General features: G+C 41.1%; 1 protein-coding gene across 1 annotated transcript in view; it reads left to right on the top strand.

The window, feature by feature from the left end:
* FILIP1 (filamin A interacting protein 1) overlaps positions 1 to 13,824 on the top strand; it is a 101,889-nt gene that overhangs the window by 50,478 nt on the left and 37,587 nt on the right. Inside the window, exons 3-4 of the mRNA XM_066545904.1 lie at positions 8,859 to 9,032; positions 11,047 to 11,225. Coding sequence (XP_066402001.1) covers positions 8,859 to 9,032; positions 11,047 to 11,225 — 353 coding nt within the window. The remainder of the gene's footprint in view (positions 1 to 8,858; positions 9,033 to 11,046; positions 11,226 to 13,824) is intronic.

Below are 13,824 nucleotides of genomic sequence, written 5' to 3' on the forward strand. Positions count from 1 at the left end.
GGTTGTGTTGGTGAGTGCTTGCTGAAATGCAGTCCTACTGTTCTTGCCCATTCATCAGCCACCAGTAACTTGGATGCACATTGTGCAGCACAGAGTACTCAAAAACATCTCGTCGAAGCCAACAAAATGCTTGGACAAGAGAAAGTTGTGTATACAGTTTATTACACATGTACACAGATTTAGGTCTGTTAGTGTCCCACATGCTCCTGTCTCCACAGAAGAGGCAGAAGGAATGTCTCTGACTTCATCATCCTGCTGGTTACAGCCCTGCTGGCTCCAGCTTGTCTTGCTCCATCCTGCTCCTTGTGTGCTTGCTCCTGCCAGAAGGCAGCAAGATCACTGTGGAAAAAAAAATGCCTGGGCTGATTTGTTCCTCTTGGAGACAGGGTACTCACAGCAGCTCCTTGAAGTGCACCCCTGAAATTCAACTCAGAGCACCTAATTTCAGATGCTTCTGTTCTTTATACTGCCACTGTAGCCCATGCAAACAGCAATTTAGATGATTTACACATTTAATGAAGATACTTTTTAGTTTCTAATGGATTTCAACAAATTGGATGATAGTACAGAAGAACTGTACCTGGCAGAAATAAAATATAACAAAAGGGGAAAAATGAATAGGAGAACACTGATATTGATGTCAGAGTGCCATATTTTTTGTAGCATTCATAGCATATCTAGATCTTCTATATACTTGGAAATTATATCTCATTCATGAGAAATGTTATTTCCTTTATGGAATGGAAATTGGAGCATGGTGGGGTTAATTTTATGTGTGAAGCATAAGAAAGAGGTTCATGATCCATGGGTCTCTAGTGTCTTGGTCCAGACTTACTAATAGGGCCAAATGATAAGAGAAGAAAGAGGAAAAGAAATGCTTTTCCTGTTATTGCCCTTTCATTAGTCACTTTTTTCCCCCTCCTAAAGTGCTTCTAACGGATCACAAAATAAGTTCTGGTTACAAAAGGAACATGGCAGCTTGATGGCTAGTTGGATCAGTCTGTGGTTTCTGCTTGCTGCTGGGCTTCAGGCCATGTGAAAAATATTATACAGTTAATGTTGGCTGAGACAAAAACTCTATGACTGGGTGCAGCAAACCCAAACCAGTGGGTTTAGCCATTGTGAGGCATTGCTGAAGCATGTAGAACATATCCCAACATGCAGAGTCATGCACATAACTTGACCCCTTGCCCTGGTGTCTCTGTGCTGACTGGATCATGACACTGTAATTCTCTATGCTGCAGTAACTGCCCCACGGCTTGATAATATCAAGCAAAGCACTCTTTCAGTGTGAAAAGACAAGACAGGGTATCCCAGACCATAATAATTCTGAAAACATCAAGCAGAGTGGAGTTAATACTTCTCAGGGTCTTGCCATGGGAATTTTGCTGGCTGTGGCCCAGACTACAGATAATTAATTATGTCAGTGAAAGGCTCTGGTGGCCTGTTTTCTTCAGAAAAAAAGTGACATCATCCATGGAGCGCTCTGGCAATAAAGCAGAACAAAGCTGTGTGGGCAGGAAATAACAGACAGATGTCTTCTAGTGCTCATTTGATCTGTTTCAAGGCTTGCTGGAAGAAGTAATACATTGCTCAGTGCTGCTTCTCCTCAGCTCTGCAATCTTTAGCAGGGACTTTTTCAAACATAGGAGGCCAAATTAATTTCTGATGTAATTCTTCTGGAGCCACTTCAGAAGATTTATGCAGTGGCTGAGCTAGTCTATCATGTGCCTCTTCTCCAGTATTGATTTTAGAAGAGCTTTCTGAGCTATCACAAGATAAAGCACAATAAAATTAAATACAGTGTAGAGCTCCAAAGGCATCATACAAGGCCAGAAAGTTCTGCATGGTGCGGAGAAGACAGGGCAGTTCTGTTCAATATCCTCAGGGTCATGAGGGATCATTTGTATTTCTGGATATATATTTCACTTACCTTTTGTACAAAATCAACAATCAACAATGGTCACTTTTCATCACTGAAGTAATCTCTACCTCCAGAGTACATCATGTACCTAGACTTGAATACAGAAAAGTTAAATTCATGCAAGTGAAATTCCCAGTTTCAAGTATTAGGAAATTAGGCTAAGATGAAAGGTGTAAATAAAACTTTGCTGTACATAAAGTCTTCCTTGCAAAACAACCCCGATGTATTCCTGTTGCTGGTACAGCCTTACTTTGACTCGAGTGTGTAGTTGTAGTGCCACAATATTAAAAGATATAAAGCTATTAGAGCATGTCCAAAAGACAGCTGTGAAGATGGTGAAGGGTTTAGAGGGGAAACCATAGAGCAGCTGGAGTCCCTTGGTTTGTTCAGTCTGGAGGAGACTGAGGGGAGATCTCATCACAGTCTGCAACTTCCTCATGAGGGGAAGAGGAGGGGCAGGCACTGATCTCTGCTCTGTGGTGACAGTGACAGGATCCAAGGGAATGGCCTGAAGCTGTGTCAGGGGAGGTTTAGGCTGGATATCAGGAAAAGGTTTTTTCACCCAGAGGGTGGCTGGGCACTGGAACAGGCTCCCCAGGGAAGTGATCACAGCACCAGCCTGACAGAGTGCAAGAAGTGTTTGGACAATGCTCTCAGGCACAGGGTGTGACTCTTGGGGCTGTCCTGTGCAGGGCCAGGATTTGGATTTGATATTCTCTGTGAGCCCCTTCCAACTCAGGACTTCTATGATTCTATGATTTTATGTAATTAGCCAGCATTTTGCATGGCTAGCATCACTGAGTGATGCTAGCTACTTCAGATATCTGGTACAGGAGAAAAAAAATATTTACTCAGTTTTTGCACAAAGATCTTTGTGTGATGCAATATGCAATAGAGCATCTAACCTCCCTGCTTTCAAACATGCATTGTACAATAGAAGGGCTAGAGAGAGCAATCAGGCCTCTAACAAAAGTGTCATTCCAGCTGTCAGGAGTAGTTTTTATTACATTCTGTATACATATTTATAGTATTATGAGACAAAATTAAGAAAATACACTTTCCTTCTAATTATTTTTGTTTCCTCCTAAGATAAGAATGAAGGGAAGTTATTTGTCTTAAACAGGGACTAGTGCATTAGTGTTAGAAAAGATTTTCAGATACAGGTGTTTGAATGCCCCTGCTTGAAGGTAATTTTTTTTCATTAAAATCTTTCATTAAAATATGATATCCACTTTCTGAGGTCTCTAATGGAACTTTTCAGAAATGAGGCTATTCCTGCCCTGATAGCAGCACATCATGTTCTGGATAGCAGGGAAAGCAGTGTGAGAACATTCTCCTGATCTCCCTCTGGATGCTTTGAGTGTGATGTTTATTAACTCTAGGTGAAATATTTGTAAAGCCTACTGGCATTTAGGAAATCAGTCACTGGTAAGACCCCAACATTACATGGGTAACCTGTGACCTTATCTAGTTTCGGATGCTGAAGAGAGCAGCTGTTGTGCTATAAATAACCTGAACTGTGTGCAATGCAAGGAACAACAACACAAGTAGAAGTAAAGGTTCCTGTCTGTGGTTTCATAGTTAATTTTTGTCATTAATCTCTGGCAAGAAAAATACAACTTCATCTGCTACTTAGTGTACTTCCTTGTGTAGGTATAATAAAGTGTCTTCATAACCAGAAAAGAAATATTCAAAAGCTGGAAATATCAAGTTGCTAAAATATTACATAATTGCATTTCTTGTAAACGCTACTCCAGCTCCTGAATTTTCAAAATTTCTTTCATCTAATTAAGAGGATTGTTGGAATGTAACTGAAATATTGAGATTTCGCTAAAGTAGTTAGATGACTCCAGATGTGGAGCTATGAAGGTAATAGGTACTAGTAACTGATTTTGAGAGATACAAATTATGAATTTGCAGGAAGGCTACTTAGGAAAAAAAAATCAGCAGAAGAGTTTAGGACATGTACTGGCAAATGATCTTGAGCTAGGTTTTACACCTAGCTGACAGTGATTTCTTTGACTACATTCAACCCATCTTGAATTCAATTGAATTTTTCTCCCGATTTACTAGATGCCTTATATGAAACGAGTTTGATCAGTTCAGTCCCATTTCCCAGGTGACAAATGGCCTGAGGCAAAAATTCCCCGTTTAGTGGGTGCTGAGTTTTGTCAGCAGGCTCATGGGAGAGGCCAAAGACTGTGGGAATGGGGAGAGAGGGCTGTAGTAAATTGGCAGGGCAGGGCATGAGGAAGAGGCACGTCTGAACGCCTAGCTCATGTAACAGTCTTTCCATTGACCAAGAATCTGGTTGCTAGGCTGCCAGACCCCTTTTACAAGCAGCAGAGTCATGCTATTGTTTCCTAAATGGTTTCAATTTTATGCAGGAACCTCTTTACATCCTTTCTATATCTTTTAAATATTTTACTAGGCATGTAGTAAAGCGAGGTTTGGAACATGGCCCCCTGCTCCGCTCAAGTCGGTGAGCAGAACAAAGTCCTCCTCCTTTATTCTGCCAAAAAGTGAGTGTTTCAGGGTGAGGAGTGGGCTCACATCAGCCTTCCATCTGGGCAAGCAGCAAGCAGTGTGCACTCATGAGAGAAGGGGAGCATTGTCTTGGATTTCTCAGGTAGTAACACAGACCCCATCTCTTTGGTAAGTGCACTCATGAGTGGGGAATAGAGGGGAGGGAAAGGAGAGCAAACAAAACTTTGTGGGACAGCAGTGCTCCACAGCACCTCAGGCCATCCATGGCGTGCTCAGGAACTGAGGTCATCAGCCTTTAGATTTTGGCATCTCCAGTAAGCATAAAACAAGCTTAGACATAGTTCAACTTTGCAGTTCTTCTATCAGCAGGAGCAACAGAAGGTGTTAAATGAGTACATCTTTAATCTGTCTTTATTACTTCTACTGCTTAGAGAATCTGGTACTTGGGACACTTCATTAATGGAAAAGTATCTTTATTTTCAAGAACTCACAACCTTAACAATATAGACAGAAAGGTAGCTCAGTGTTTTCTCTAGGACAACTGAAGTAATGAAAAACTAATAAAAGTAAATTTTTTAAATTCCATATTTCGACTTTAAAGAGCTTTTCTGACTAATTGCAGTCTTCTGGACTTTTGCAAATGAGTTTCATTGTGTTACAAGCTATTGCAATATGCAGTCTTCTCAAGCCTGGATGCTCTTTCTCATCACAGCACCAACAAAACAAAACAAAAGCAGGACTTGAGAGATGATTTTCCTGTGCCAAACATCATGTTCCTTCTACCAAAACAGCTAAAAACTGTTCTGTGGGATTTATACGCAACTTTACTTGCAGTTTAAAATATCTTCCTTGGGTTTGTCTCCTAGCTTATGATTTTCACAAAACAGGATTGTGCTTTGGGGCAAGAGAGGCACCAGCAGTAGATGTCCATCAGTAGAAAGAGCTTGCCAGAAAACTCCCTCTTCTTAGCCAGGGACCCCCACTTTGAGCCTCTTGTGCTCAAAGGTATGCTACTTCAAAATTCACAGGTATGGATTTTGAAGTAGCCCCAGCATACCTCTGCAGGATTATTCTGACTTGTTTTCTGAAAATGGTCTGTTTCCTGCAGATCACTGTACATTGGAAGAAAATACCTCTATCTGACCTCTCTTCTAGTTGTTTCAGGGGAAAATTGGTCATCTGGAGAAATATGAAATCACAAGATACACAGGCATGCTGTTTCAGCTCCTTCCCTCTGTATCATCCTGAGGAGTTTCAGAGAGACTAACTGGAATTCACAAACCCCGAGGCTGATGGATGTTGCCTGGATGTCTCTCTGACCTAGGTTAGCCACCCTTCAGAATCTCCCCGTGATGGAGCTTGTTTCTGACCAAATAAAAGCAAATTTGTCTCCTGTTTATTATTAGCATTAGGTTCCCTTTTTAGTCCAATGCTTCCTAGCAACCTGTGTGTCTGTTTGTAATTTGTTTTTCACAAGCTGTTATCACAACTGTAACAAAGTCCTTGGTGAATTAACCGATACCCTTGGAAAGATAAGGATAGGAGAAATGGCTGAGCCCAGAAAAGGCAAAAGGCAGCCTGCCCCATTAATGCCACCCAAATCTGAGGGGCAGCAGAGTGTGGGGTACCCAAGAAGGGTACAGGACAGGGCATGGTGCCACCCAGCCTGATTCTGGGCTAGGTACCCTCCCATGGGCTGCAGCAAGGGCTGTTCAGTGCTGACTGTCCTGCCCTGCTCCCTTGGAGCCAGGCACGTCACTGCTTCCCTTTAAAGATGAAGCAATGAATGGGTTTTTTTCTTCAAAGTTCTGAGCTGAGCTTGGGCACCTATCTTCCTTCTTGGGGTGTCAGTTCCTCCATTCACCATTATCCATTTCCCTGGCTTGACTCCCTCTGGCTTTTGGGGGACCCAAACCTGCAGCATCCAGAAGCCTTTTTCAGCTAGCAGGGACTCTTAGCTGTTTCAGGAACTCTTATTCCTACTCCCTTGTGCTAAAGTTGCTCCATTTTAACAGTGAGTGATGACAGACTAATGAGGCCTGAAGGAAAATCAGGCAGTGCACAACTGAAGAGGGGCTGGGGCACTTGCTGGGCAGAGCAGCTGCCTGCAGAGCTATTTCTGTATCAAATAACCACTGCAGGGAATGGAGTCCAGCTTTTTGCTCTGCTTATTCACAGTGTTAAATCCTCAATCCTGAACTATCTCTGTCTGCTCTGCCCAGCCCTGCCAGTGTTTAATTATGCCATCCAGGGCCCAACAGCTCCAACGTGAGAGAATGAACTCATCCTCCTCCCCTCCCAAACAGGGTCTGAGGTGTGCCTGTCCCTGAGGAAAGGGCTGTGTGGGGCATGAAGCTTTGTGTGCTCAGAATCAAAACAAAACGATGTTTCAACATGATTGGTTGTGTCCCTCGGTGCAGAGGGTAGAAGGGAGTTGCTCCCCCATCCCCATCCCTCTGTGTGGGTGCTCCCTTTGCACAGTGCTCTCCCTGAGCATGCCTGTGGCACAGGGTCCCTGCTGGGAAGCACACAGCAGGACACCAAATTAGTTCATTGGGACAGGGTGAACCTCATGGCCTCAGAGCTGCCTCTTCCTAAAAGGGCTTAAGACAACACATCATAAAATCTGAACATTTAGGAATCCCTCCATACTCCCATGCTATCCTACTGGACTTTTTAAAGGCTTTTTCTTCAATATAGAAGCACTGGCCTCCTCATGGTGATGAAGACACTAAGACATCTGTTATTTCTACAGGGATAGAGAAAAGTAATACATTCACAAAGCTCTCAAGAACCTGCCTAAAATAACACTTTTCCTGTATTGAGAATGGCACAGTCTTAGGATGTGATGTAGTGAGGTGTACATGCTCTTCTGCCTTTCTTTGGGACTAGCTCACATAATTCACTTGGTTGTAACATCCATGAGTGATGAACCTTTCCTGCTCTCATTTTGGAATAAGATTAATACCATTCCAATTTGCATTTTGTACCTTGCAGACAAGTGCAAATATTTTACTTCAGGTTACAAAATGTTATGCATAATGTTACATATATTGGGCTAGTTCTTAATTAGATGGCATGATCTTTTGCCTGAAGTTCATTACTTATTTTCATGACAGACTGTTTTAAATAAAAAAAAATAAATTAAAGGATCTTTGCCATTTCCCAAAATTATTTTCTTGCTCATTTTAAAATCAAGTAATTTTGTTGAGCTGTGGTGCCTCTGTGGTTCTGGGTAAAGATTTAAGATTTGCTACAGGGATGAACTGAATGCTGTTATGAACAGCATGGAAAAGCATGAAGAGTTGGTCAGTTCATAAATCTTAAAATAGTTATTGCTTACATAGGGGCAGGATTTGTAAAGAATTTTTTCCTAAAATGTCTGAACCTTTCCTTAGTGCTTAATTTACTTCCCAAGCTCACATGGGTTGTCAGAAAGGCAGGCAAGAGAAAAATGCCCATACTCTTCTACTCCCCCATCCATTTGCACTTGTGGGAAAGATGTTCTCTAGGGAAATCCAGGAGCTCCCTTTTGCCCACCAAAAACCTGTAGGTTTTACAGTCCCTCCCTGGACTATGGCCTCATAAACATCATAAACATGCCTTGAAAGACAAGCAGGTGCCCTGCTCCCATTTTACAGATGGCTAAACAGGTGTTGGCAAGTATCATTAAAAGCAGAGCCCTGGCTTAAGTGTTTGTCCACAGCACAGCCCTTAAGTGCTGGTTGTTCATAGCCAGGTGGCCCTGCAGAGCTGTCTGGTCATGCCCAGATGTTTGCTCATGCTGCTGGAACTGGGAGCTTCCACCGGGGCAGGGAGCTCCAGGCTGCCCTTGGCCGCAGGTGCACCCCTGCTCCCAGCCCCTGCTCCAGCAGCACAGCCATCCTCCATGGCTGGGAGGATTTGCTCAGACTTCCCACGTGTCATTAGCTGGGGTCTGCAAGGTCTAGGGTTTTGTTTAAAAAAAAAAGAAAAAATGAAAAATTATTTTAAAGGTTACTTGAAAAGAGTATTTAGTCACAAATTCAGTTAGGGAGTGACTAGGAAGTAACTGTCAGAGAAATATTAGTTCAGCTCACTTGTGCTGCTTGTTCTCCTCATTTTCTTATCCCTTCAGGGAACACCACAGGCAACAACTAAGATCCAGTGTATGAAGAATAATGATGTTCTCTGGCTATAGTTGCAACTCAGATAAAAATTCATAGCATTCAAATGTAATGTCATGCAGGAACAGAATAATTCATCCCTTAAAGTACAATATTTGTATTGGACTGATCATGTTTAATCTGAGATCTCCCAACATTTTTATATTTGCATTGACAGACTGTCATTTTTCTAATTATTTTATTTTTGTGTATGCAGTCTGTACATATGAAATGCCCCTATTTTCCCCATGTTCCCTCTTGGTTAAGAGGTTGACTCATGACAGTGATTTGCAATATTACAGGCAAGGGAGGATGTGATCCACATGCTGAAGACAGAGAAAACCAAACCTGAAGTTTTAGAAGCTCATTATGGGTCTGCAACTCCAGAGAACGTGCTTCGGGTGCTGCACAGGGATGCCATCCTTGCCCAAGAAAAGTCTGTAGGGGAAGACGTCTACGAGAAACCAATTTCAGAGGTAACAACTTCTTGCTTGACAACATTATGTATGTGCAGGGGGAAGCCTAACCAGAAGTGAGACTCCATATATTTTGGATGTATGCAAATCATGCAAGAGGATAACACAGAATTTGTACGCTGAAAATAAAATCTTGTTCACTCATATGCAGAATAATTTGTAAGCGAAGTCACTGGATTTGAACACAAACCACAAAGAGGTTGTGTGCTTCCAAGAGCTGGTGCTGATAAGCAAGACCAAAATCTTTGGGTGCTAAATTTCTAGTTTTTTAATTCCTTTCAATTACAGGCTTCAACCTCTACTGCTCACAGCACTGGTAACTACTCCTTGATTTTCTTGGCATACTAGAACACTATCATGAGGGTAGTTAAGAAAAGAAGACCTTTGGAGATTGACTTTGACCATATTTATGGGATCATAAATCCATATTCATTTTACATCACTTAAACTCTAGGACTGCAAAGTCAGTTCAGCCCCTAAAGCAGACTTATAGCACTCCTTGCTTTAAAATTTAAGCAATAAATAAATGTCAAGTAGACCTGAGAATTAGAGTAGACCTGAGAATGTCTGAGGCCAGAGTGAATGCCAAAATAAACAGCCATTGCTCCTGTTCATAGTTTCATAACAGTCCAGGTCATGGGGAAGGAGCATGCAACAACATAGTTCATCCAATTAGAACATTTAATTTGTTCACCAGGAGTTGTGTCTACCATGGGATATTTCTGTACTGTGTATTCTCATTGAAGCATCTCTTGGAATTTTTGGGATGTTAGTAAATAAGGAAATCAAACCATAGTATCTGGGAGCATACATAAAATCCTTTCAAACAAGATTAAAAGAGTTTAGCAAGGTTTTTTTCCAAAGAAGCTGAAAATTTGACAGGGACCTCAATGTAAAACTTTTGTCATGTACAGATTCACAAGGCTTACATTGAAATAAAGTAGAAAAACTAAGTGCAAAAATCTACTCTGAAAAGCTGAATCCAACCTGGCTCTTTTATAAAATGCAATGATTTTTTCACTTTGACTGCTATGGTCAGCTTCTGGAGAGCAAGCTGTCATGGTCCTCTTGCTCTCTTATTTCCCTCAGCTTACTGAGATATGATGTGAAACAACAGCAGCCCAGGGCAGCTGGGGCTGAGGAAGATGTGATTCTCACAGGGCAAGGGTTGGGAGTGGGCAGAGCAACCAGACAAGCACCAAGGCTGAGGGCTGCTTTGGCAGGGAGGAGGCTGGAGTTGGTCATCTGCACCCAAGAAATAGCAAAAGGAGCAACATGAATAGCCATGGTGGATTTGGAGTGCTCTGGCAAGTTTTTAGACACACCTTCCTGTTTTTTTTTTCCTTGTTTGTTTGAATAATAGTTGGAATATTAAATTAATAAAAAATGCAGAGGACAAAAAGGGTAAAAGGTTGTGAATAAATAAAGAGAATTTCTGTCAAAAAACAGGCTGAGGGGAAATTCCTAAGGCTTATATTTAATTGTATTTGGTAATGTAAAACTGAATCTGAGCAGAATCTAAATAATTTGGGTCTTTTATCTCAGCAGAGTTACAGGTGTGTTAAAGATGTGTAACTCAAGTTTCAGCCTCCAAATTACACTTTATGCTCTTCATGCAAGTGTCCAGTCCCCATACAGGTGTGTGAATCAGGTTCCCAGGCTCTGAGTTCTGAGTTACAGCTTTTTCCCAGTGAAATGAAGAAAGCGTGCACAGCACCTCACCACAGGAGAAATACAGCACTGCAACAATATTATTTGTTACCCTAAAGCTAAGTAAAATCCTGTCCTTTCTGCATCTGAAAACTGTGCAAATGTTTATTGCTAATATGTCATCCAAATAAATCATTACTTTCACAGGGCAGTTATTCTTATTTCTAGTCACTGCTTTATGTAAAACCCAAGACATATAATTATGGGACTTGCATTTACCAAACACAACATTGTTGGTCAATAAATCAGATGAAGTAAGCAAGGAGACCTTTAAAACAGTCTGTTCTCCTTTCCTACAATCCAGCTGGACAGACTTGAAGAAAAGCAGAAGGAGACGTACCGGCGCATGCTGGAGCAGCTCCTGCTGGCAGAGAAGTGCCATCGTCGCACCGTCTACGAGCTAGAGAATGAGAAACATAAACACACAGATTACATGAACAAGAGTGATGACTTTACCAACCTCTTGGAACAGGAGCGGGAGAGGTGAGTAAAAGACCAACCCCAGTGTACCAGTGCTTGTCCCTTCAGCAGTGACACGGCCAGGAATTTTCTGTGTTTAAATGACACTAAACTTTTGCGTAAAACATCTGTAAATGTTGGTCCACTCCTGTCATTTGTATACATGTTACTGTGCAAGTCTGGAGCTGGAAGAATACCACTGAATGTTCCTGTAGTGTGAGCTTGACTTAAGAAACAAATTTGATTTAGTCATGGCCATTTTGGGTTCACCTCCAGGTAGCTTTTGATCAGATGTTATTTGTGTTGGCTAAGTTTGGGACTGGCTTGCTTAGCTAAGTGCTGAGTTTGTGAAGGACAGAGCACTGTTGTCACAGCAGGAGGGCAGGGAAAAGAAAACCACAACGCACATTAGGAGACTGGCACACAAGTGGTGGGACTCTGCCCTGCCTTTTGTGTTTAGGCTTGCAAAGTCACAAACCATTTGCATTCTTTTTCGTATTCTGAAGACACATGCCTCAAGCAAGTTATCTGGAAGAAAATATTATTGTGCATTACAAAATGTGCCCAGCCTGTGATGGACTATCTGCAGTGTTTATCTCACAGTCCCATACACCCCACAATTCTTTTTTTTGCGTGTTTATCCTGCTTGTTGGATGAGTAATTTGTTCTCTGTGTCTCTAAGAAAAGAAAGATCACCTACCTTAGCTGAAGACTGAGCATTCAGTAACAGCCTGTTTTTCAATATGAAATTTTTTTGCTTATACCAAACTGCTTGAAATCAATCCATGTTGTGTTTCTTTTTGTGTTTTGCTTTTTTTTTTTTTTAAGGCTCTAAGAAAAATACTTAAGCCAAGTTCAAAGAAGAAATGCTTTTGAGGAAACCACAGGCTTGTGGCAGACATTTGCAAAAAGCTAGGAGCAAAACTGTTTAGTGTATTTCCTGAACTCAGTTCAGTGCCAACTTTGAGTAGGTGGCACATGAGCTACAGTGACCATATTTCCTGCTTTAATAGGTTTTGGTTTTGTTCTGTCTTTCCTGGGTTGATTGGCAAACTTTAAAGAACAAAAATGCTTTTGCATCTTAGCAAATTGATTCTCACAGTAGAAAAGGAAAAATGTAAAAAATAAATATGTTTTAAGAAATAAAAGATGTTGTATTTTCAAGTAAGGAGCAACTTCACATCTGATTCTCAAAGACATTTTGTCTCTATACTGAATATCCATGTGTGTGTGGACACATACAATGTGTGGACACAAAAGTGGTATTAAAATACCATTTACATTTGTCCTTACATTTTAATATTCACATTAATTTGACAATTGTTGCCTTCTTATTATTCCCTCACAATGTGTGAAAGCTACTAAATAGTCTACAATTATGACCTGGTTGAATTGACTTCCTTTAATGAAGTGATTAAAGAGCTTTTTGTCTAGCCACTAAGATATCATGTCCCACATCTGTGGGCATTTCTCTTACCCTTCCTGCTCTCTCAAACTTCAGGTTTTCTACATTCTACAATTTTTGGAAAAACGGCAATAAGAAAAGGAAAATTTGAATTTTAATTTCTCTTGGAAGCAGATCTTTAAGAGCAACTAAATCCACTGGCTTTATTCACCAGTGCCTCTGTACTGGTGGCTGCAGGGGAATAATTGCAGTGCTGAAGCCCTTTTGATTTATGTTGAGTAACACAAGAAATCTGATGTTTGCTATTTAATCCACTTTGTTTGTCTATGACACTAATTTGTTTCAAGATAGTAGTGGCCAAGCAGAGAGAACATGAAATGCAGCTAAACATAGAAAACCAAGATGCATGTACCCCCCTCTTCAAGTTCCTCCTCTCAGATCACTTGCAGAGCAGATTGGCAAAATCAGGATGGGCTTACTTGTTAAGCATAAAGTCTTAAACAATCTCAATTTCTTACCTTTGTTTTCTCAGTGCACATGAAACTGAGGCTGCACCCACATCTTTGTAGATATTAAAAACTAGAAGTAGTATTGTTTGAGGCTATATTCACAAAGAGAGGGTGATAGGACGACTTCTAGGAAAGCCCCAAAGTGGCAATAGATTTTGTCAAAAAGAAAGTTTGAAGAGGCAAAATTAAGTTGCAACAGATTAAAGCATACAAAAATCTCATACTCAGTCTACATATTGGGACAGAGAACTGACCTGCCCAAAGGCATTTTTTAAGGCCCTGCATAGGCATTCTTGTTTTATAAGTACCACTATACATATAATTCATTTTACTGTGGTACTTTGAGGGTTATTTTATTAAGAGCTGAACAGACTTGTAGTCTCCATGAAAACAAAAAGGGACACAGAGTTGAACTTTGCCCATCAGCCACTCTGCTGCACTCGCAGTTATAATGTTAATGAGACAGGGTGAGCCAGAGGAAGAACAGTGCTGCAGGATGGCCATCTCACAGCAGTCTGCTACAATGAGAGAAGTAATAATTTCTACACTGGCTCTAAGTAATTTCAGCAGTTTCTTTCCTCACAGCATTTTATCAATCTTCCCTAACCATTGTTGTCTACATCAACTTTCACAGGCCACATCTGCTTTTGCTGTCTTGTGAAAAAGTTTGAACAAAGCAAAAAGAAAGAGATATACCTCAGTTCTAACA

The sequence above is a fragment of the Molothrus aeneus genome, chromosome 3, assembly GCF_037042795.1.
Source record: "Molothrus aeneus isolate 106 chromosome 3, BPBGC_Maene_1.0, whole genome shotgun sequence".
In the NCBI taxonomy this organism is placed as follows: Eukaryota; Metazoa; Chordata; class Aves; order Passeriformes; family Icteridae; genus Molothrus; species Molothrus aeneus.